The sequence below is a fragment of the Mobula hypostoma genome, chromosome 7, assembly GCF_963921235.1.
Source record: "Mobula hypostoma chromosome 7, sMobHyp1.1, whole genome shotgun sequence".
NCBI classification, from domain to species: domain Eukaryota; kingdom Metazoa; phylum Chordata; class Chondrichthyes; order Myliobatiformes; family Myliobatidae; genus Mobula; species Mobula hypostoma.
In genome coordinates, this window is record NC_086103.1 from 141,808,265 (window position 1) to 141,833,969 (window position 25,705).

Below are 25,705 nucleotides of genomic sequence, written 5' to 3' on the forward strand. Positions count from 1 at the left end.
TCTGCCCATTCCCTTCAGATCTTGGTGAAGGGTCTCAGCCTGAAATGGCAACGATTTATTTCCCTCCATAGACTCTACCTGACTTGCTGAGTTCCTCTAACATTTTCAAGGTTTCCAGCATCTGCAGATTCTCTTGGTTGATGATTACTTAGTTTGCTAAGCATCAGAAATTTAGTTTAATAAAATATACTTTAACAGCAATATAATTCAAGGCATTGATCTGTGATTGAATAGCAGCTCTGTTTAAACTTCTTGCACCAAATATAAAGTTTGACACTGGTACTCTAAGAAAAGAGTTACTTAATATGTGTTGCAATGTTCAGCTTGGAAGATTGGACAATGCGATAAATGAAATGGAAAGACTGAAGATTAACATCATGGGAATTAGCCAAGTTCATTGGATAGGTGCTGGAAAATGTCAGATTAGAAATAAAACACTAGTTTATTCTTGTGGAACATCCCATACTAATGGAGTAGGAATTCTTATGGATGAAAACATGGCAAAAAGTGCTTTAGGACATTGGGCAATATCAGAAAGAGTGCTCCTTGTCAGATTCAGAGGACAACCATTTGATTTAGCAATTATACAGGTATATGCACCAACAACAGATGGAACAAATGAGGATATAGATAAATTCTATGAAGAGCTTGAACAAGCAAAGAATGGATGTAAATCTCAAGATATTGTTATCGTCAGGGGAGATCTAAATGCTAAAGTAGGACAAGGTGCTGATGGAAATACCTTAGGAAGATTTGGACTAGGGGAAAAAAAAATGAGCGAGGTGAGAAATGGTAGAGTGGTGCAAGATGAATAATCAGGTCATTTTGAATACCTACTTTAAAAACCATCCAAGACGCTTGTGGACCTGGAAAAGTCCAGGTGATTACACTAGAAATCAAATTGACTTTATTACCATAAACCAAAGATTTAGAAACTCAGTGACTCAATGCAAAACATATCCAGGTGCAGACTGTAATAGTGACCATAACCCAGTAGTATGTCATGTAAAAGTAAAACTTAAAAAACTAAAGAAGCAAAAACCTGAACAATCCCTTGACTACTCGCAATTAATTAAAGAAAACTTGAGACAAAAATTTACAATTGAAGTAAGGAATAGATTTCAAAGTCTAGAAATAGAATCTATTGAAGATGACAGCAATCATGTAGAAATGAAATTTAACTCTCTAAAGGATGCCTTAGAAGAATCAGCAAAGTCAGTGATTCCTAAAAAAGTAAAAAGCACAAAGAATAAATAGATGACAGATGAAATCAAAAATCTAATGGAAAAAAGGAGACAGAAGAAAGCAAATCCTATAGAATATAAATCCTTAGATTAAAAAAGTAAACAGCTTATGTCAAAAAGCCAAAGAAGAATGGTTAAACTAGGAATGTGAGCAAATAGAAAGAATCCCTATTACTGATCCAAAAAGGTTACATCAACAAATCAAGAATATCACTGGTAAAAAGCTCCTGTTCTTCAGGTGGATGTTTGAAAGCAAATGACGGTAGCAATGTCATGGAAAAAGATGAGATTATGAACAGATGGACTGCATATATTCAGGAATTGTTTGAAGACGATCAAGGCGAAAAACCAGAAATTAAGAAAAACATTGAAGGTCCAAGTATTTTAAAATCTGAAGTTCGTAATGCAATAAATAAGATGAAGAAAGGAAAGGCAGCAGGTCCTGATGAATTAGTAACAGAACAAATTATCGCCCTTGAAGATTACGGAATTGAAAAACTTACTGATTTAATCAATGACATTTATGAGACTGGAATAATACCAGAAGAGATGAAAAAAAAAATCAGTATTTATCACTCTTCTTAAGAAACCTGGAGCAATAGAATGTGAATTACATAGGACCATAAGTTTAATCAGTCATATCACCAAGATACTTCTAAGAATTTTGATGACAAGAGCTAAAAGTAAAATACAAGCTGAAATAGGCAAAGAACAATGTGGTTTTGTGAAAGACAAAGGTACAAGAAACGCAATATTGATGTTAAGGATACTATCAGAACGAGCTATTCAAGTGCAAAAAGATTTGTTTGTTTGTGTTATCGACTACACAAAAGCATTTGATAAAGTGAAGCACAATAAGTTATTTGAAATATTACAGAAAACTCCAGATCTAGATTCGAAAGACCTCCGCCTAATCAGAAATCTGTACTGGGAACAAACTGCTGCTGTAAGAATAGATGGAGAAGTGAGTCAGTTTATGAAAATCAAGAGAGGCGTTAGATAAGGGTGTGTTTTCTCCCCTGATTTGTTTAATGTGTACAGTGAGACAATATTACAAAAAATAAGAGACATCTTTGGAATCAAAGTTGGCTGTGAAAACGTCAATAATTTCAGATATGCAGATGACACTGTTAATTGCAAATATGGAGGAAGAACTACAAAACTTAATTGATATACTAATTGTTGAAGAAAGTGCAAAAATGGGTCTATCTATCAATTGCAAAAAGAAGGAGAATCCTATCTGCAGGCTGAGAATAAACAGGGAAGACATAAAACAAGTACAGAACTTTTGCTACTTCGGAAGCTGGGTGACATCAGATGGCAGGTGCAACTTGGACATTAAAAGAAAAATAGAAATGGCAAAAGACACCTTTACAAGAATGAAGAGTATACTGACCAACACTAAACAAGGCATGACAACCCACCTCAGAGTATTGAAATGTTACGTTTATCCAGTTATGTTATATGGCTCAGAATGTTGGACAATATCTAGTAACATGAGGAAACGAATTGTAGCAGCAGAGATGTGGTTTTTGAGGAGGATGCAAAGAATATCATGGACGAAACAAATATCTAACGAGGATGTCATGGACAGAGCAAACACAAAAAGAGAAATAACGTATGAGATCATGAAAAGGCAACGTAACTTCATTGGACATGTGATTAGGAAAGAGGAGTTAGAATACACGGTACTTATCGGAAAGATTGAAGGGAAGAAAGCAAGAGGAAGACAAAGACAAATGATGATGGAGACAGCAGCCAGACAACTGGAAATGAATACCAATGAATTGATCCACTTGACCCGAAACAGGAGTGTGTAGGCCATAGCATGATGATGATGAATGTTCAGCTCCTAGAACAGGGTCACATGGTCACATTTATGACTGACTCTCTGTACACCACTTTGAATTGCTTAAAAAGACGACAAAAATCAAAATTGTTAGGTATACTTACTCTTACAAATCCATGCTAGATCTCTAATATACTGTATATTCACAATTTTTTGAAACATTGGCTCCTGCTGTTTTAATGGGAGGCTAATTAAAATGCCGTTTCCCAAGAGGACAAGTACTGGCAATGCCTAACATAACTATATAGCCCAAGATGTTGGAATTACCTCTTGGAATGGTGGGTGATATGGCAGAAGAATGATCAACACAAAAAGAAAATAATCAAAACAAGTGGTATAGCCTGATACTCCACTTTATTTTGCAAGTGTATTCAATATATTAGGCTTTTTTCTGTTTTGAACTTTATATTTTACTAAAAATTCCCTACTAAATATGTTGCCATATAGCAAAATGCAAAAACAAAAGTATAAATTGTGCAAATAGGACTTGAGGAAAGGCACAGAACTCAAAACAAGGCATGCATTAAATAATCTTACAATTACTTAGTCAAATTTGGCACATTTAAAAATGAATTGTGAAAGCCATTCAATATTTTAGTGATTTTTTCTAATGCTTTAAAACCCACTGAATGTAAAAAAGCAATTAACGTGTAGGCCTGAGAAATGAAAGAAATAATTATGTTGGCTTAAGTTGCACAAGACCTGGGTAGTAGTTTCCAAGAATCCATGACAAATTGGTATATTGCAAGAAAAGGGGCAATTCATTAAGACCACAAGATATGGGAGTAGAATTAGTCCATTCAGCCTATGGAGTCTGCTAATGACTAAAGTTACTCTATGTTCTGCATTTATAAATACTGCTGAGCCATTGAAAATCTTCAGACTTCAGAAGGTAAATAAAGCCTGGAGAACACAAGAACACATTGTTTTAACAAGAGCAGTACAACTATCTGAATTAATGTAGGATGTCCCCAATTGGTACATGGCAAATCAATGCCAAACAATCCTTTTCATCAAGGAAGCCACACAAACTGCTGCAGATTTTGAACATATAACATATACCGAGGCATTGTTGGTAGTTACATTTGTGAAATCCAGAACCAATTGGCTTTTCTGCTTGGATGGCCAGTCTTTGGGTAAAATACAGTCCTCACCTCAAATGCTAATGACCAACATTTCATATTCCTATCCTGTAGGCCCCAAGATCCAGTAAGGTCAACTTACCAACTTTATACAATACTATAGAAACAGGAAAACAACACCAGGGACATTTCAGAATGCTTATCACTAATAATTACCTATGAACACATCCTCCCTTGTTACAATATTCAGCACAGTTACTATGGCAATTGATTATGTTCCTCTCGCATCACTCCCAGGCTCTGCAGATCCTTCAGCTGATTTGCTCCTTTATTAATCATTCTGCTCTACAATGCTAACTCCTCCATTTGCAGAGTCCAGCAGTTTGTTGGCACTTTGTTCAGATCTCCACTTTTCAATGGATCTTTCTCTTGGCCATTTAACTTAAAGACTAGCAGTGTCCTCAACAGAAATCTCAAACTTTGCCCTCATTCTTCCTGACTTGTCTATCTTCATAATTCTTGTCCCATTCCAAACCTCCATGCCTATAAAACCATACAGCATTAATGTTTTGCAAATCCCTTCAATAGAATTAAAATTAGCAGTAACAAAGTCTACTGCATTACAAAGGACAATGCTGCTGATTCTGACATGGGCCAGCAGCAGGTAGGGTTATAATAAAACCAATTTTTAAAAAAAAATGTCCACACAGGAACATCAATATAGTAATCGTAAACATATCCATTGCACAGTAATCAAATATTAATTCTAGAGCATGTGACAGTGGATGAGCTGGGGACAAAGCTTGGCACTTATTAACTGAAAGCCAGCCACTTAGAAGATACACAGTCTCTCTCTCTCTCGTTCTGCGCCTTGCAAAGACATGAAAAAGCCATCGTCCCCGCACGGACGCAGACACACACGCACAGGCGCACAAGCCAAAAAAAAGGAAAATTGTACCGTTTGGCCTCTGGAACATGCTTAGCTGGCCATCCTATACAAATGTAAGGAAACAAGCGGTGGCAGGCAAAAATGGCTCGTTTCACCACCAAACAGTGAATTACCTACAGTTGTGGAATTTGATATGCAGTTCCACAGGCTATAATGTGCCCAAGCAAAAGATGAGGTACTGACAAGTAACCAGAAGCCCAGGATCCTTCCTGCCTACTGAATGAAGGCGCTCAGGGAAGCAATTAGCCAATCTGCTATTGGCTTCTACCAGTAGTGGAGACTACATTGTAAACAGCAAATACAGGACACTAGACTGAAACAAGTGCAAGTGATTCACTGCCTTACATGAAAAGACTGTTTGGCTCCGTGAACAGTGACAATGGAAGATATGAAAAGACAGGTATTGCACTCTTGTCATTTCACCAAAAAAAAGTGCCATACAAATAGTAGTTTGTGATAGTAGTTAGTGATGGTAGAGCAGACAAGGAAGGTGTGAAGAGGGCAATCCCATCAAAATGCTGAAAGAGAAGAGGGGAAAGCATATCTGGTGATGGAATCTTGCTGTAGCTAGTGTGTAGGGAGGCGAGTGGGAAGGGAAATCTATTCTTGCTCTGCTCTGGATGTTAGGAGGTGAGTGAAGAAGTGGGGGAAATTAGCAAGATGTAGTCAGGGCTTCTGTCTACTGTGGTAGAGGGCAGCCTCGGTTATGGACTTCTCATCTTCAGAGCAAATGCTGCGGGGATGGAGGAACTAAGAGGAACAAAATTCTTATAGCTCCCTGGAATGGGGGAGGGGGGGCTCAGGAGGATGTGTGTGCTGGTGTCAGGCAGTGAATTATAATCAAGGTAGCTGTAGGAGGAATTGGCCTTGTAGTACTTAGTGGCTAGACCAACTGGTTTCTCTTTCTGAGATGAAGAAGCCCAGACCAACACATCAACTGTTTCTCTTTTCACAGATGCTGCCTACCCCGTTGACTTTTTCCCTTGTGTATTCTACTTGATTTCAAATTTCCTGCGATGACAGTCTTTTTTAAAAAACAACTTTCATTTACTCTACCAATGTTTTGGAAAACCATGTCTGTAAATGTGAAACTGAAGCAGCTATACAAATCCTGCAGTGAGGTAATCTGCATCCTTGTCTCCCAAATCAGTCTTTCTCAGAGTCCAAAAGCACATCAGGATCCTCCGTAACAGCAAACCATGTACATGGTATCACACCATCTACAGAATGCACAATGACAACTCACCAAGCCTTATTCAGCAGCAACTTCTGAACTTGTAAGTTCTGCAGTCATCCGTGAATATTACCCCTCTGGCCTGATCTATTGGCAAAAACTTGTTTATTTACACTTTGGCCACATTAAAAATGAGTCACAACCCCCGACAGCCAGAAAGATCAGGACAACAGGAACACAAAGACAAGAGTGGGATTGTGTGCAGCTAGTAGAGCATTATTTCAACTCTGGTTCAAAGCTGATCTATGGTACTGTGTGGAGTTTGCATGTCCTGGCTTTCTCCACATCCTAAAATGTGTGTCTTGGTAGGTCGATTGTCCACAGTAAAAACCCCCTTGTGTGCAGGCAAGTGTTTGAATCTAAGGAGAGCCAACGGGAATGTGGGCAGAATAGAAATAAGGTTAGTATAGGATTCACACAAATAGGTACTTAGTATACAAACCACTGGATCTGCATAGACTAAGGTCTATAACCGTCACCTTTAATGCTCTCAAGTTAAACACCAAGTTCGTGGAATAAACCCTGTAACTATGGGAGTTACTTCACCAAACCCACAGCATTGGCTTGGTAAAGGACAATTGTTTGCCAAAAAGAACCACATACTCAAACCACATGTCCTGACGAAGGGTCTCGGCCTGAAACGTCGACTGCGCCTCTTCCTATAGATGCTGCTTGGCCTGCTGCGTTCACCAGCAACTTTGATGTATGTTCCACATACTCAATATTTTTTTTTAAAGTCTGAATTACTTAATTGTTTTCTTTACATACAAAGCTGCAGTAATTTAAAAAAAAAATCTGAGCAAATATCAGGTTTTAATATCTCAGAGTATTGATTGCGAGAAACCCCCAGGTCATTTGCAACCAGTATATTAACAATCCAATAGAAACACTTGACCTGGATGAGAATGGCACCCTCTACTGCCTGGGCAAGGTTAATGCAGGCACTGATCAGGAGCAGTTGTTCACTTGATTTCAATGTTCCTCGAAGAATGCCATTTTTTTCAAGTTCATTCAGCTGCTGCCTAAAATTAAGAAAGGGAATGGATGTTACTACTTACACACCTTTTAAATTCAAATATCTATCACAAGTATCTATAAGAGTTAACCAAGTCAGGAAAGTTTCATTAGTTTTAATTTGATAACAGCTTGGTTCTTTATTTGCAATCAACAACCAGTTAACCGAAACAGATTTCAAAATTGTCCTGTATTATTAACAGCATTGCATCTGTTAATAATACAGGATAGCACTGTGGGGAGCCAGTTACTTTGGTTTATGATCAAACATACCAGGCACAATGAAACACCTTCCTTGTATGAAGTTCACAGAGTTAACAACATACATTGTCATAGAAAATACCATATAGTCAAAAGCAGAAAATGACAGAATGAGGCAAAGGTTGTAGTTCAGTCTGAAGTACACCAAAAAGAAATGCTGAGGTGACAGTAATGGAACAATATACACAGCCTTGATGTTCTTTGGGTTTGGCTCCATTTTTACATCATGGATTAGAACTTGGTATAAAAACCCCAAGGTTGCAGTTATTACAAATGGTATCATATCCTCATTTTTCAACATTTCATGGGGTACACGCCAAGGCTGCCCCCTCTCCCCACTGTTATTTATGATTTTTTTTGGAACCGTTGGTAATCATGATTAGAGCAGATCCAAATATTAGAGGGATAAAGGGAGGCGGAAAGGAGCATAAGCTGATGCTATATACTGATGATATTTTATTACGGATTAGCGACTCTCCTATTTCCTTACCCCCACTAATGAAAACAATTCAATTATATTCTGAGGTATCTGGTTATAAAATCAACTGCAATAAATCTGAGGCTATGCCAGTGCCAAAATTGTGTTATTCAAATTCAGTATCTCAGTTTAATTTCAGATGGGTGCCAGTTGGAATGAAGTATCTAGGGGTCAAACGCAGTCAGAATTTGGATGAAATAATTACTTTAAATTATGATCCATTATTGAGTAGGATAAGAAATAATCTGAACAAGTGGGGGGCACTGAGACTACCACTCTGGGGTAAAGTCAATGTAGTTAAAATAGTCATAGCACCTCAGTTTAACTATCATTATATGATGCTTCATTTACAGGATCTACAAGCAATACAACAAAATTATCAGTGATTTTCTATGGGATAAGAAGCCTAGAATTAAAATGAGTAAGATGTGTACATCCAGGGACATGGGTGGGCTCAGTCAGGGCATATAAATTATCCTTTGAAATGACCAGATTAGCTAAACATTGGGACAGGGCTGATGTTGATTTAGATTGGGTAATTGTAGAATGGAGCCTGGCTGCACCACATTCACCCCTTAATGTCCTCTCACAACATGTGGAAAACAAGACTAATCCAAATCCTATACTATTTCACTCAAGGAGTGTGTGGAGTACAATCCATAAAGCTTGTAGAATGTCATATTTAAACCAGTTATACTCCACGCTCTGGAATAACCCTGAGATATGCATTGGGAAAAGAATGGTGTACTGGAAAGAATGGAAGATTAAAGATGTAAATACAGTAAGTGATCTCTATGAGAATGGGATTTTTATGTCATATGTGGATTTGCAGAGGAAATATAACTTTGTAGATAAAGGGAATTTTTGGAAGTATTTACAAATAAGATATTACATTAGCAGCATATTCAAAAACGGTGACCCACAAAGTAACCCTTTAACTGAATACTTTACATTACCACAGGAAGTTCATAAAGCATCAGTGTTTTATAAAATGTTCAAGCATTCTGTGGGTGAATCCTGTAACAATCTCAAAGCAGCATGGCAGAAGGATCTTGGAAGTGATATTGAAGATAATGAGTGGTCAAATATTTTATCAAATGTGGGTAGACATATTAGGGAAGCAAGAGGGAAATTTATCCAGTATAAGATAGTACACAGATATTATTGGACACCAACTGGACTACAAAATGGGAATTGTTGATAATAATTTATGCTGGAAATGTAAAAATGAGGTGTGCGCATAATTTCACATGATTTGGGAGTGTTCCATGGTTCGTCCATTTTAGTGTAAAGTTCTTGATTTGTTAGGGAATTGGTTGGGTTCCACACTGCCCTTGTGCCCATGGTTTTGTCTCCTGGGTGATAGGACAATGATACCTAATGTAAACAATGACAAATTTACTATTTTAAAGGTGGGTCTCATCACAGTTACAAGAATTATATTGCAAAACTGGAAAAACCCAGATGTCCCACTGTGAAGGAATGGACTGAGGAAATGATTAAGATTTCATCACTTTACACCGCACGCTGTCGGAGCAGTGCTGCCAGGATAATCAAGGACACAACCCACCCAGCCAACACACTTTTCATCCCTCTTCCCTCTGGGAGAAGACTCAGGAGCTTGAAGACTCATGTGGCCAGATTTGGGAACAGCTTCTCTCCAACTGCGATAAGACTGCTGAACGGATTCTGACCCGGATCTGGGCCATACCCTCCAAATATCTGGACCTGCCTCTCAGTTTTTTTGCATTACCTTACTTTCCCTTTTGTATTTTCTATTTATGATTTATAATTTAAATTTTTAATATTTACTATCGATTTGTACTCCAGGGAGCATGAAGAGCAGAATCAAATATCACTGTGATGATTGTACGCTCTAGTATCAATTGTTTGGCGACAATAAAGTATAAAGTATCATATGAACACATGTTGGGTAGAATTAACAGTGAGGGAAAAGTGCAAGACTCATAGGATAAATTTTGGTTGTATGTTAATTTAAACTTAAATCAGAACTTTTCTGTTTCTAAGTTTTTTGTATTCCTGTCATGGGATGGCTGTGTAAATATGCTGTACTGTATCTGCTCTATGATATGCTGTGCTGCTTTGTAAAATAAGAATAAATAATAATAAAAATTTGAATTACAAAAAAAATGGAATAATATAGAGAAGTAGAATAATGAGCCCAATGATGTGGCAGCACCACTAGGAAGGGGATATGAAAGAGGTGCAGGTCTGGGGGAAAAAAAACAAATAGTTCTGAGTCATCCAGGCTTTGAAGTTCCTGCATCTTCTCCCTGAAGGCAAAGAGAAATAGTGAGACAGACAAGCTTTCTTGATGATACCATTCACCTTCCTGAAGCAACACACCATGAAGATGGAGTGGATAGAAGGAAGTGCTGTGACCGTGGTGAACTAGGCAGAGTTTACTACTCTTGCAACTCCTGTCAGTTCAGAACAGAACAAAACAAAACAAATGTCATACCAGGCCAAGGTGCATCCCAACAGGATACTTCCTATAGCGTATCTGTAGAAGTTTATGAGAATCCTTGCGAACAAGCCAAATCTTGTCAGATGCCTAAGGTGGTATACAAGATAACATTTTCTTGATCACAGCATCAGTATGGAAGGACCAAATGAGGTTGCTGGTGATATGGACGCTTATGAACTGAAGTAGTCGACCATCTCTATCTACAGTAGCTATGTTGCTGAGGATGCAGTTATGTTCAGCAACCCCTGCCCTCTTAAGTAAACAACCAGCTCTTTTGCTTGCTTCTGTTAAAGATTAGGTTTGCAAGTTACAATTTCATTCTAGTGGTAATGTAAAATAGATGATCTTAAGTCACTAACTATTTCACATCGCTCCCAATTTTCACTGAGCTCCAAACAGGAAGCACAAGTGTTAATATGGGGGGGGGGGGGCGGGAGAGAGACAGTCCTAAGAAAAAACAATTATAGTTTTACAATACAGAAACAGGCCCTTCAGCCCAAATGGCCTATGCTGACAAGATTCCCCATCTAAGCTAGTCCCATTGACCTGAGTTTGGCCCATATCCCAGTCTAAACTTCCCTAGTCATGTACTTCAAGTACCTTTTCAACATTCGCAATGTACCTGCCTCAACAACCGTTTCTTCTACAGTCTGAATAATTGTTAAAAAAAACAAACAAACAATAAATCACCAACTGGGATTTGCAAGCAATTCTCTCTGCATGATGCAGCAGGTTCTCACTTTGGGAAAAGCATTTTACTTTTCTTGTTTTCTTGAAATCAATGCTCCCTCCACCAGCACTAGAATGGTGCGATCCCCTGGAACTGCTGCTCTGGTATGCAGGTAGACACCAGGACGTGACAGGGTTCCATTCCTAATATCTGTTCACAAGTCAGAAATTAACGACAACAGTGTGGGAGGGCATCACAGAGAAAAAAAAACTCCAATGGAAGAATGAACAGGCACAGGGAGAATGGCTGTCAGCTGGCCTTACTGATTCATTAAATGAGCAAGTGAGTCTGCTCCTCACTTTCAGTTGTGCTCAGCTTGACCCAGCTCCCAAATGTTACAACTCCAGAGGGGGTGGGGTGGGGTGGGGAGGGGAGTGTGGTGGGATGACAAGGCAGGCAGCAATACTCTGTTCCATTCCTAATCGGCAAAAGATTCCTGTAGCTGGCAAATCTATTCCACCGGTCTCCTAAATATCCATTTGTATGTATGGCCTGGCAGACACTTGTAACCTAGGAAGGACCAGCATTAGTTGCAATTAGAACCTGCTTGGTAATGAAATAGCATTAAATTGTCTAAATGTTTGCATGTGTACAAGTCAACTCCTCCATAGGCGAGAATACAAATATACTTACTTTCCACTCCAGAAGGCCATTCCGGAGTAACATCAATCTATACAGCTGCATATTTTACACTGTAAGGTCACTACCATTAATTGATTTTAATCTGTTACTACAAATGCATTGTACATGAAATGGTTACTAAAGTTGTGATGGCTAGCCGCACCTTGGAGGTTTTGTTAATCTTGCTTTCTAAACAGCAGCTGCCACTTGCAAGATCAAACAGATGCATTAAAACTTCTAAATATATTTCTTTGTCTAGTTTCTGGTCGTCAATAGGAGTGAGTCTTCAAATATTAAAATGTAAAAGGAAGACAGTAGTCAACTTTAAGTTAAAAAACACAGCTTTGCAAACAAGCTTTGCTGACTGCAGATGGTCTGTCCGTGAAAAGTAAGTTGTAGCTCACTACACCTGCTTTATTGCTGCTTAAGAGGTCAGTAGAATAAATAAGTTGTTTAATTTTGCTTTTCCAAACAGACAAGCTGACTTGAAATTGCCTAGTTCAAGGAAGCTTGCAGACTAGGTGGATAATATAATTTAGCATCATAACAGATCTATTACTGTTGGAAGATTTATGTACTCAAGGAAGTTAGCTTCACATCATTATTTGAGATCTATGTCTCCAAGGTGCCTCATGGTGGGCATGCTGCAGGGACGATGTTTGGCTCCATTTTGCCGAGTAAAGCTCCCATAGTTTGCCGATTAAAGTGACGTAGGAGTTTGAAGCATCAAAGTGAGTATGGAGGGCTGAGCGCCAGCTGTCTGTCTTTTGATCACCCTGTACCGGAGAGGGAAAATGGTCTGCCGCTAGGCCTGGAGATGGTTCCCAGATTTTTCCGTGTTTCAGATGTGGACTTTGGACTACAGACTTTTTTTCCCTCCAGTCTTATGGTTTTTATTTCACCAAATCTTCAGTTTTTTTTGTGCGGGGAGAGGGATTTGGAGGTTTATGTGCCTAATCTGTTTTGTTCATTTTTTTTGTGTGGGATAAGGAATTTTGAGAGGGGGGGTGTCAATATGCCAGACCCGTTCTGTTCATTTTTTTTTGTGTAGGAAGAGGGATTTGAGGGGATCGATGTGCCTAATTTGTTTTGCTCAGTTCTTGTGCAGGAGGAGGATTTCAGGGGTTGACGTGCCTGTCCCTTTGTTAGTTTTCTTTTGCGGGAGGTGGAATTTGGGGTTGATCATTGTGCTGCCTTCCTTTGTTTCATGGCTACCCGGAGAATTGAATAACTTCAATTGTACAATTTGGTAATAAATAAATTGTCTGTGTTAAAAGGGGATCTGAAGAAATGTATACATGTGAATTCAACCAAGTGGTAAAGAAACAGTACAAATGTAGAAAACAGTTCAGGCTTATTGGGAACAGGGTAAGAAACGTCAAAGGAACATGAAAAAAAAAACAGGGTGAACTAGGATCCATTCCTTTGGCTTTGGTTTCTAAAACAGACGATTTGTTCATCTGCAACTTGTTGGTGTATTTTTAGTTTAAAGGAATTGTACCTGTGTTTTGGAATTCCTTGGTGTTTTAGAAATGTTTAAGATAGATATTGTCTGCGTTTTAAGTGTGGTTTAAGAGTGTTGTTTTGGATTTAAACATCTATCACTGAAAATAAATTGACTGTTTTAAAGTATGTTGTTGGCTGGAAGTATCTTCTCCTTGGAAGGGAGTGGGTATTGTGACAAAATAAACAGGGAAGTGAACCAGTCTTTGAAGGTGGGGTAGTTACAGTATAACTTCTCTTTAGAGAAAGTACTCATGGCAATTTATATCCAATAGGGTTTAAGGTCTTTCTTTGAGATTAGAGTTTGGTGGTCAGCAAACCCAAACCATCACAGTTTGTGCCTAACATGCTCATAATCTGCTAAAAGTATTACTTAGCAGTAGTCCAAATAGGTGAGCTCTCAACAAGAGCTACGGCACTCCATTTAGTACTATAAAATGGTCAACGTCCTGGTATCTAGTAGTTGTGCAGGCAACTGCTGGTTGATACTATGAATGTGTTAATAGCGTAGCAGAAATATGGGACCTGCTGGACTCAGAAAAATTTGTACTAAGTCCTAACAGTACAACAATAATTCATGCCTGGAGATAACAAAATGGCCCCTTTGTAGATAGAAACCAAGCACCCAGCTGGGGACCACATGCTTATGTGAAGGAACCTGATGACCCACATCTTAATCCTGATCTATGGAGATACTGTGTATTCACCCCAGGCACACAAGGCAGCCCCCATACCAGTAAGCAGAGGTACTAATGAAGCCTGGAGAACAGATGCTTGGGAGCATGCTCTAGGATTACTGAAAAGGTTCTATAGCCAGTAAAAGAAGAATACAGGGACAGGTTCCTGTACAGGGAGCCACTATGCTAGCTCAGTACGAACTTCTCAACAAGTTTTTGGACCTTTGAATAGTCAAAGTTTGCAGGCAGTAGGCGCCACACCTCCAGCTGATACTGAAGGAATTCTGAAGCGGCTACTTCGGAATGCTGGGAGGTTACAGTCCTCTGGGCTAGTCATACTCCCCAGCATATTCGGCAAGTCTTATGTATGTTATTTCCCACCACCTCTATTGAGTGTGGAAATCCATATCAGATACAAGCGTGGATTTATAAACAAATAAATGGAGGAAGATGTATGCCAAAGACATAGTACTGTATTGAGTAAATGGTCAAAAGCCAGGGCTTAACAACAGCTTATGAGATAAGAGAACAAATGGCAAGGGTAGACGAAGACTTAGTTCATTTAATAATATTACCCCTTTATCCTGATGGAAACCTTAGTACCAGGTTGTTGAAGAGATTCTATGCATCCACATGGGGATAGCAGGACTACCACTCATTCCCACACAAAGGGTAACAAGGTGTCAGAACAGAGTCCTCCCCTTTTCCCTCTAAAGGGAATGTAGGGTCAGTAACAAAATCATCAAACCCACCTTGTTTCTTGGGTTAATTGTATACACGACGTTCTCATACACCAACGTTTCACAATCAACAAACCAAACAAGCTCCCTGGAGACTGCCTGCCTTAGAAAGAGGTACTCACTCACAACCTAGACGGCTATAAACTGGGTATAATTCAGTGACCTTTTTCTCCTCTCCCTTTCTTTGCAGTAGGAAGTCTTAGATCAAGATACTGCTTCTGGGACAGAGGGAATATTAAGAGGTCCCGTTGGTAATATGGAAACAAAAAGTATGCAACTGAGCACGTCATGAGGCCCACCCCATCCTTCAGCCTCCATCCCAAAACTCCACGCCCTCCCCTGCAGCTCAGGGAAAACAAAATGTAAAGAATGAGAAGGCCAACACTAATGTAATGGAAGCAGCACAGGAAAACTTTTGCAACAATTCCACTCAAAATGCTCCATCTAACAAACATAATACAGGCTTACAAAGACGCACCTTTCCACATGCCAAAGCTCATACTTTTGGTAAAATTCAACCCTGCCATTGTGATACAGCAACAGTCATTACAAACAAATGCTGCAAAGATTGACTCGTAAAGGCATAAATCTTCTATAGATCTGACTAATGGTTTCTCGTCATACCCACCCCTTGAAACTGACACACAGAGGCTATGTAATTAACATTAAAAAAAAATCTTAACTCTATTGTACAAAAGAGTATTTCCTAGGTATGGCAATTACCAATCAGGGACGTGGTTATATCCAAAGACCCTAAAAGTCTTACAATCAACTCTGGACCTACTAAATTATGCTAGAGCCTTCATGCCTGACTATGCTCAACTATGACACATGTAAAACAAAATTGTAAAGCCTTTTGTTTTTACCCCAAAAGATTGGAGGCACTAGAGAAATTGATGATTGTAGCTCAGCAAGCAGCAGACCTCCGGACAAGAGACATAACAAAATCTCTTGTTCTGCGAATTTGTTTCTCCCTAAAAAGCGCTGGAGCCATCTGCTACATGAGGGAGAAGAAACACAAGCTCCCAGTACACTCTGTCTCATACAATGTCACCCCAACAGAACAGAGATTTACTGTCTTAGAACAATGTCTTCCTCTGTTATTCCTTACATTTAACTGCAGGAAGACCACTGCACGAGAACAAAGCAATTATTATACAGAGTTTGTGGCTTTGAAAAATGATAGCAAATCACCAACAAATGAATGGAGAGCTACCATAACTGGATATGGGGAATGACAAACGCTTTTACAACATGACATCTTATAGTGGGAATACATTCCTGAGAACTTTGATTTACAATCCTTACCTGTCAGGGGAGATGAAGAACCATCTTCTCTATGGTCTAATGTATCACAGCATCCTTTAGAGTACTAATCTCAAATATGGTAATGTGATGGATCAGTAATGAAAATCCAGAAACACGGATCCACTTAATTATAATCCCTGCTTCTGATTTTAAAAAGGAAATTTTAAAAATTGGAAATTGAATTTGAACCATAAGTTGCAAACACATTCTTTAGGGAGTCATACAGTTCAATTTGAAGAGGCAAAAGCCCTAGAATTATGTCTAAAACAAGGCAACAGATCGAGTCTTGATAAGTACTGAATAAATTTGTCAGGAACGCAGTAGAGAACACACAGAAGTAAACTCCTTCCATATTTGTCCACGTGGAAAAATAACCAGGATTACGTTAATTAAGAATTAATTAAGAATTCTCTTAGCTAATACTAAACCCAATTCAAAAGGATTTCCAAAACTGTACAAATACAAAGCTGATGGTGAAGGTAAGGGTTAGACTTGCTGCCTTAAAAAAGATGAGAAATACCTCCTGCCCACAAGGGGGAAGCACTGATTCAAGAAATCCACCAAGGATTCTGACACCATCATGGTGGCAGACAAACCACTCACGTGAAATTAGCCACATTATTTATATTGGTGGCCTTTAACATTGAGTGATTGTAAACGATTCATTGCAAATAGTAAAGAATGTCTGGCCTATAATGAAGCAGCAGTCGACAAGACAAGACACACAAAACCAACTGCATCAATGCAGATGCAGCAAATTGATTAAATAGGCCTGTTTCTGACATCCCATCTTATTAGAAACCTAATAAGTATATTCTATTAATCTTTGTATAGGACATATGTGATTAGTCTCCATGACTTCCTGTAGTGAGACCGTCACAGTACTCCAAAACTGCAAGTTCTCATATGCTGGCACCCACACTTGAATACATGCAGACTGAGGGTCTTCCTTCAGTGGCAAAGGCTTTTAAGCCACACATGAACAAATAGACATACAAGTGGAGGACAGCACTCCAGTCCAGCTGCAATCAAGTGGCATGGTCGAGTGAAGGATTGAGAGATTAACAAGACCTGGCAAAACTAGTCTATTCTAGGGACAAGGTAGGCTGTACTTGTCCGTGAATGTTACTCCTTATTTCTTAATGTACAATGTCCACCTAAATACATGTCTGATTGCTAACTCGGGTCAACCATCACCTAATACAACTCTCCTCAAGGAACTGAGAGACTTCATGGGAATTTAAGATAAAGCGAAAGAACCTGATAGAAAATTTGAAGACCACCAAAAGGGGACTGGGTCCAAGTAAAGAAATTCTATAAAAATAATTCAGACACTAGTTTCTGTCCTTGTCTCACTACCCAGGTTATCAATGACAGGACTGTGGTAATCAAGACTGAAGAGTGCAAGTATGTCTCCGCAGAGAACATCAAATCTGCCCCAGCAGGATGAGACAGGCTCAAGCTCCAAGAAGAAATGTTGCTTTGGCTATATTTTACTTTTAATATTTGTGCTTATAATAACGTTGTTCAGTGATGCTTTACTTCCCAGATCCAATTCAGCACAACAAAACACAAAAGTTAAGAACAGTAATAAAAAGTACACTTATCAATATCTAAGACAGCTGAATTGATTGATTGAGTGTCCATAAAGTGACGCTATGCTGTATAAGAAATAATAAAGTCGTGGTGGAGTTAGTATAGTTTGTTTGTTTTTAGTCTGGTGTTCTGGAGCTTCCTTCCTGGCCCTTTTCCAGCACCTTTCAGTCATGGCCTTGATGGTGAGTAGGCTGGTGCCGGCAATGCATTGGACAGTTTTCACTACCAGTTGCAGAGCCTTCCTGTCTACTGTAGTGCACTTTCTGTACCAAGCAACGATGTAGCTAGTCAGAACGCTCTCTACTGCATAGCTGTAGAACGATGCCAAGTATGGATGTACGAAGTCCAGCTCTTTTCAGCCACCTCAGAAAGTAGAGCCACTGGTGAACTTTCTTGACTGTATAGGATATGTCCTAGAGCCAAGAGAGGTTGTGTGTTATATGCACTCCCAGGAGTTTAAAAGTACTTGTAGTTTCCACCGATGTGAAGTGAGGTGTGGGTGCTGCGAGTTCTCCTGAAGTTGATAATCATCTCCCTTGTCTTGTTGAGGTTATTTGCCCAGCACCAGGCCTTCACCTCTTCCACCTTCTCTCTGTAGGCCACCTCATCAGGATCTGCAAGTAATGATGATTCTAATTTAAATATCACTAAATGGCCCTCATCTCTTGGCCATATGTGAACTAATACGCTGGAAATTTTAAATCCTTGCCTTTGGCAAAGTGATTGTTCCTGTCCACTCTGACCACATTGCAGATGAAATAAACACAGACACATGGAAAGGCAAAGAATCACTTGCAGAAATAATTAATGACGTCCCAACAAAACTGAAAGATTCCAGCACAGATACTGAAGGTAAACTAATTGAAGAAATTTTTGACATGGATCCCTTTACACTTGAAGAAAAGTATAGACAGTTACGTCATTGAATGTTCCACCCATGGGAACATGACATTGAAATTGTTGGACAACAATACTGTGGAAAGCCATTTAAAAAAAAAAATGAAAGCCCATTGGTTTCCTTGGCCGTGCAAGTCTAGGGAATCAACAATCCAGTCCCATCAAACCTGTGAGATCAAGACGACTCTCCCATCCCAAACCCCAGTTTGTGTGGATGCTGTGTAATCTGCAACCCTGTTACAACTCAGTGCCAAGAAACAACACAGCGCACTACAAACGAATTATATTTATGAATCTTAACTAAAAGGGTTAGTAAAGAAAGGGGAAAAAAAAACAAAAAGGGCCCATTATAAAAAAAACAGTCAAAATGTGCACAAGTTGGAGCTCAACTCTTCCCAAAATTCATATTCACCGATCCTCAGTCGATCTCAGCGCCTGGCTCCATTGAATCACGGTCCCCCACCAGGTCAAATCTTACGAATGGTTCTCTCCAGTGTCTTTTCTCTTCATCTTCCGCCAAACAAAAAATGCAAGACCAACCTTAGTGTTGCTCACAAAGCCTCTCCCCCAAGTGTTCTCTTGAACCTTCTCCCAGTTTCACCATCCTAATTGGGTGACACACATTCCTCAGCATCCCTTATCTTCAACAATAACCCAAAAGGCTGAAAGCAGAACAGACTGCTCTTACAGAGCTGCTAAAATGAAATACCTACAGCATAGCAGTAAAAATGTGAACCAGGGTGTTACATTTAAAATGAAGACATCACCATTAGCCAAATAATTTCCTACACTTTCCCTTTATGGCCAACAAGTATATGAACATACTACAAAGACAGACATTTCCATTTCTTCATTTATGACCACTATTCCACTCTATTGTTAAATTTCAAGATGACATGAAAATTTCCTGCACTTCTGGATGACGTTGTAAATGGTTGAGTGAACCCTTAATCCGGGCTTTTATATGTGCGGAAAAGATGGAGAGATGCACTGAAGCAAAACACAAGATAAAATGAAAATGTTTTCCTCCCTGGTCAACCAAAATTGGCAAGTCAAGTAAGCTTTTCAGAGATTTTAATCCCATAGATTATTGCATCTACCCAGATTTTCTATTTGTCCTTAATCAAACAGTTGTAATTCATGCTGTGGAACAAACTACAACTTACAATGAAAATTACTTCAGAATTATTGGTATCCTTATGAATTCAATTCTATTTTAGGCAGACTCAAGTTGAAAACAAGGAAATAAGCCCAAAACAAATTTTACTGTTGGAAAACAATTGATAATGCAAGATTTTGAGATTACACTGATAACATTATTCCCCAACTAGATAATACAGACAAGGCTTCAATTATTGCTGTGCATTCAGTTGCATGGTATTATTATCCAAAGGCAGAGATAAAAAGTTTGGCGTTAAACAATTTTCATGATTTTTAAAACAAAGTATTAGAGTAAAACTGCCCATCAGCTATGCCTCGATAGTGGACACTTTCATAATAGTACTGACGATGGCACGTGCGAACACAGCAGCCTCTCAGGGACCAAGCAAAGGTGCTTTTTACTGTGTAAAATTTGATTTTTTACTATCAAAAGACAATTCTACATCAAGAACACAGGTACTGCAGGGCTACTCCATCAGTGAGCTGCTTGTTGATCCGGCTGCAGACTGTGTTGCTACCCACTACTCAGAAGCATTGAAGTTGGTATAGTGTAACCATGGCAGATTGCCTCAGATATTTCACTTGCAATTGCAAGACTCTGTTGGACAGTGATAACGCAAGTTGCTGTAGGCTCGTTATCATTGACAGATGACATGGGAGCTGTGTAGCCTCGGTTGTAGCAAGCACGAGACCAGGTGAGAAATATGGATGGCATCTGAGCTCGTCTTGGGCTTGGCCTCTCCCACTGGTGCTGCCCTCCCTTGTTCAAGCGATGAAGTGACAGGCTGGATTGTGTGCGTCTGCACACTGTCACAGGTTTGTACCACCATTGCCAGACATCATCACTCAGGGTCAGGGTCCTGTTCATTTTCCTTTCAGTGAATATGCTTCTTTGCTTACCATTTTGATGATGTTACTCACCATTTTTGAACGTTTGCTTGCTACTGTGAATGTCTTGCACCGTCACTCCAGAGGAACACCGTCTCATTCTGCTGTACCTATGTATGGCTTGAATGATAATTAAACTCAGTTTGATTTGATGTGATCCTTTGGTTCACTTGGAAGGTAGAAATTTCTGATGCCAAGTTGTTCAGACATACTGCTATCAGAGGATCACCTACACTTTAAGGTTTATAGAGGCAATGACTCAGAAAAATCTGATGATTCAATCTACATTAGGTTGTGCATCTCAAAACAGAAATGCAAGTTGGGTTTTAAGGAACGACTTATGATAGCTAGAACAAAGAATATTCTGGAAGAGCTTGACACTCATTGAGAATGGCTGGAAGAAATTCAGTCAAATTAAAATAACATTTCATTATGCATCTGAAGAGTATCTGAAATGACAATCAGATGAGCGAGGCACTTCCTTTTACAAGCTTCCTTTGCAGACTCCCTGAATGGCTTAATGCTTTAGCTGAAACAGTAGTCAAGACTTTTTCCAGTTGCAGCAAGTTTAGCTTCTACAGTTGCAAATACTGTTTCTGTGTGGATTGGCACTACTTGGACATTATGTTAGATTTTTTTTGCTGTTTTCCCCAATGGATAATTCCCCTAGCCACTGGAATTGTTTTTGTAGTGCTCTTTTTGATGAACTGTTGAAGTCTGCAAGGATGAAATTTTAAGCAACACACACAGAATGCTGAAGGAACTCAGCAGGCCAGGCAGCATCTATGGAAAAAACGTGCAGTATACGTTTTGGGCCGAGACCCTTTAGCAAGACTGGAGAAAAAAAGATGAGTAGATTTAAAAGGTGGGGGAGGGGAGAGAGAAACACAAGATGATAGGTGAAACCTGGGGGAGTGGTGAGGGGGAATGAAGAAAGGAGCTGCGAAGTTGACTGGTGAAAGATAGAGGTGGAGAAGGGTGGGGTCTGATGAGAGGACAGAAGGCCATGGAAGAAAGAAAAGGGAGGAGCACCAGAGGGAGGCAATGGGCAGACAAGGAGATAAGATGAGAGAGGGGAAAGGTGATGGGGTATGGTGGGGGGGGGGGCATTACCAGAAGTTCAAGAAATCAATGCTCATGCCATCAGGTTGGAGGCTACCCAGATTGGAGGTTCCTCCAACCAGTGTGTGGCCTCATCGCAACAGTAGATGAGACCATGGACTGACATATTGGGATGGGAATGGGAAGTGAAATTAAAATGGGTGGCCACTGGGAGATACCATTTGTTCTGGTGGACGGAGTGTAGGTGCTTGGCGAAGCGGCCTCCAAATCTACGTTGGGTCTCACCGGTATACAGGAGGCGACACTGAAAGCACCAGACACAGTACATGGCCCCAACAGACTCACAAAGATGAAGTGTCGTCTTGTGGAGTTTTGGAGACTGTTGCTTTTTAATATAATGGATACACTTCCAATAACTAATGCACTATCATGGGTTATGTCTTGTATGTTTGCTTTGCTATCCCTTACTCATATCTTTATCTATTCCTCTGGTTCTTCCTTAACCCTGGAAGAGTAAAGAACAGGGTCTGCCCTGATCATGTTATCCTTACTCCTCTCATTTTCCTAGTCCAGATCACTAATGGTGTGATGGGGCATACCTGTTTCTTGCCTCATCTTTAGGCAGTGGGGGGGGAGGGGGGGGAGAAGGAGGAGAAGAGTGGTATGTATCCATCATGAATAATTGATTAGAGAGCTCCTACAGAGGAAAGTGATCATAATATGATCGCATTCACCCTGAATTTTGAGGAGAAGCTAAAGTCAGATGTATCAGTATTAAAGGGAATTACAAAGTCATGAGAGAGGAGTTGGCCAGAGTTGATTGGATAAGAACACAGGAGGGGATAATGGCAGAGCAGCAATGGCTGAAATTTCTGTAAGCAATTCAGAAGGCATATCATATACAGTTGAAGTCAGAAGTTTACATACACTTAGGTTGAAGTCATTAAAACTCATTGTTTAACCACTCCACAGATTTCATATTAGCAAACTATAGTTTTGGCAAGATGTTGAGGATATCTACTTTGTGCTTGACACGAGTAATTTTTCCAACAATTGTTTGCAGACAGATTATTTCACTTTTAATTGACTATCACAATTCCAGTGGGTTAGAAGTTTACAAACGAAATCAAAAGAAATCAGCCAAGACCTCAGGAAAAAAAAATGTGGACCTCCAATGTCTGGTTCATCCTTGGGAGCAATTTCCAAACGCCTGAAGGTTCCACGTTCATCTGTACAAACAATAGTACGCAAGTATAAACACCATGGGACCATGCAGCCATCATACCGCTCAGGAAGGAGACACATTCTGTCTCCTGGAGATGAACGTACTTTGGCATGTAAAGTGCAAATCAATCCCAGAACAACAGCAAAGGACCTTGTGATGATGCTGAGAAAACAGGTAGACAAGTATCTATATCCACAGTAAAACAAGTCCTATATCGACATAACCTGAAAGGCTGCTCAGCAAGGAAGAAGCCACTGCTCCAAAACTGCCATAAAAATGCCAGACTACAGTTTGCAAGTGCACATGGGGACAAAGATCTTACTTTTTGGAGAAATGTCCTCTGGACTGATGAAACAAAAATTGAACTGTTTGGCCATAATGACCATCATTATGTTTGGAGGAAAAAGGGTGAGGCTTGCAAGCCGAAGAGCACCATCCGTGAAGCATAGGGGTGGCAGCATCATGTTGTGGGGGTGCTTTGCTGCAGGAGGGACTGGTGCACTTCACAAAATAGATGGTATCATGAGGAAGGAAAATTATATGGATATATTGAAGCAACATCTCAAGACATCAGCCAGGAAGTTAAAGCTCGGTTGCAAATGGGTCTTCCAAATGGACAATGACCCCAAGCATATCTCCACAGTTGTGACAAAATTGCTTAAGGACAACAAAGTCAAGGTATTGGAGCGGCCATCACAAAGCCCTGACCTCAATCCGATAGAAAATTTGTGAGAACTGAAAAAGCGTGTGCGAGCAAGGAGGCCTATAAACCTGACTCAGTTACACCAGTTCTGTCTGGAGGAATGGAACAAAATTCCAGCAATTTACTGTGAGAAGCTTGTGGAAGACAACCCAAAACGTTTGACCCAAGTTAAACAATTTAAAAGCAATGCTACCAAATACTAACAGTGTATGTAAACTTCTAACTCACTGGGAATGTGATGAAAGAAATAAAAGCTGAAACAAATCATTCTCTACTATTATTCTGACATTTCACATTCTTAAAGTAGTGATCCTAACTGACCTAAGACAGGGAATGTTTTCTGGGATTAAATGTCAGGAAATGTGAAAAACTGAGTTTAAATGTATTTGGCTAAGGTGTATGTAAACTTCTGACTTCAACTTTATACATCCAAAGGAAGAAGTAGTATTCTAAATGAAAGATGACACAACCATGGCTAACAAGTCAAAGCTAATGCCAACATGAAAGCCAAAGAGAGAGCATATAATAGAGCAAAAATTAGTGGGAAGTTAGAAGTTTGGGAAACTTTTAAATACCAGCAGAAGGCAACTAAAAAAGTCATTAAGAAAGTAAAGATGGAATATGAAAGTACGCAATCAAATAATATTAAGAGGATACCAAAGGTTTCTTCAGATACAGAAAGTGTAAAAAACTTTGAGAGAGTGTATATCGGACTGCTGGAAAACGATGCTAGGGGACAAGGAAATGGTGGACGAACTGAATAAGTATTTGCTTCAACTTCACTGCGGAAGACACTAGCAGTATGATGGAAGTGCCAGGTGCCAGGGGTCATGAAGTGTGTGAACATAGAGAGAAAGTTCTTGGGAAACTGAAAGGTCTAAAGATAGATAAGTCACCTGGATCAGATAGTATACACCCCAAGGTTCTCAAAGTGATTGCTGAAGAGATTGTGAAGGCATTAGTAATAATTTTCCAAGAATCACTTGAGGCTGGAATACTGCAAAATTACAAATGTCACTCCACTCTTCAAGAAGGGAGAGAGGCAGAAGAAAGGAAGCTACAGGCCAGTTAGTCTGATGAGTGGTTGGGAAGATCTTGGAGTCAATTATTAAGAATAAGGTCTCCAGATACTTGAAGGCACGTGATAAAATAGGCCGTAGTCAGCATGGTTTCCTCAAGCGAAAATCTTGCCCGACAAATCTGTCAGAATGCTTTGAAGATATAACAAGCAGGATAGACAAAGGAGAATCAGCTGCTGCTGTGTACTTGGATTTTCAAAAGGCCTTTGACAAGGTGCTATACATGAGACTGCTTAACAAGCTATGAGCCCGCTGTATTACGGGGAAGATTCTAACATGGATAAAGCAGTGGCTGATTGGCAGGAAGCAAAGAGTGGGAAAAGGGAGCCTTTTGTGGTTGGCTGCTGGAGATTAGTGGTGTCCCACAGGGGTCTGTGTTGGGACTGATTCTTTTTACATTATATGTCGATTATTTGGATGATGGCATTGATGACTTTGTTGCAAAGTTTGCAGATGATATAAAGATAGGTGGAAGGGCAAGTAGCTGTGAGGAAGTAGAGAGGCTAGAGAAGGATTTAGACAGATTAGGAGAATGGGCAAAGAAATGGCGGATGGAATACAGTGTCGGGAGTGTATGGTCATGCACTTTGGTAGAAGTGGAGGGGTAAACTATTTTCAAAATGGAGAAAAAATACAAAAAAAAACTGAGGTACAAAGGGACTTGGGAGTCCTTGTGCGAATGGACAACACAAAATGCTGGAGGAACTCAGCAGGCCAAGCAGCATCCCTAAAGGTTAATTTGTAGGTTGAGTCTGTGGTGAGGAAGGCAAGTGCAACATTAGCATTAATTTCAAGAGGACTCAAATATAAAAGCAAAGATACAATGTTGAGTCTTTATAAAGTACTGGTGAGGCCTTAGTGTTCTTGTGCAGTGTGTTGAAACTCTGACTAAACACCAAGTTAAACCAGAGCCAAT

At 39.7% G+C, this 25,705-nt stretch overlaps 1 protein-coding gene and 1 long non-coding RNA gene across 2 annotated transcripts in view; one reads left to right on the forward strand and one right to left on the reverse strand.

The window, feature by feature from the left end:
* Positions 1-19,789, forward strand: part of LOC134349605 (uncharacterized) — a 71,624-nt gene extending 51,835 nt beyond the window's left edge. Inside the window, exon 4 of the long non-coding RNA XR_010018725.1 lies at positions 17,542-19,789. This is a non-coding gene — a long non-coding RNA (uncharacterized LOC134349605). The remainder of the gene's footprint in view (positions 1-17,541) is intronic.
* The window catches only part of cryl1 (crystallin, lambda 1), a 77,234-nt gene that overhangs the window by 39,506 nt on the left and 12,023 nt on the right, over positions 1-25,705 (reverse strand). Inside the window, exon 3 of the mRNA XM_063054176.1 lies at positions 7,254-7,380. Within this exon, the coding sequence (XP_062910246.1) occupies positions 7,254-7,380 (127 nt within the window). The remainder of the gene's footprint in view (positions 1-7,253; positions 7,381-25,705) is intronic.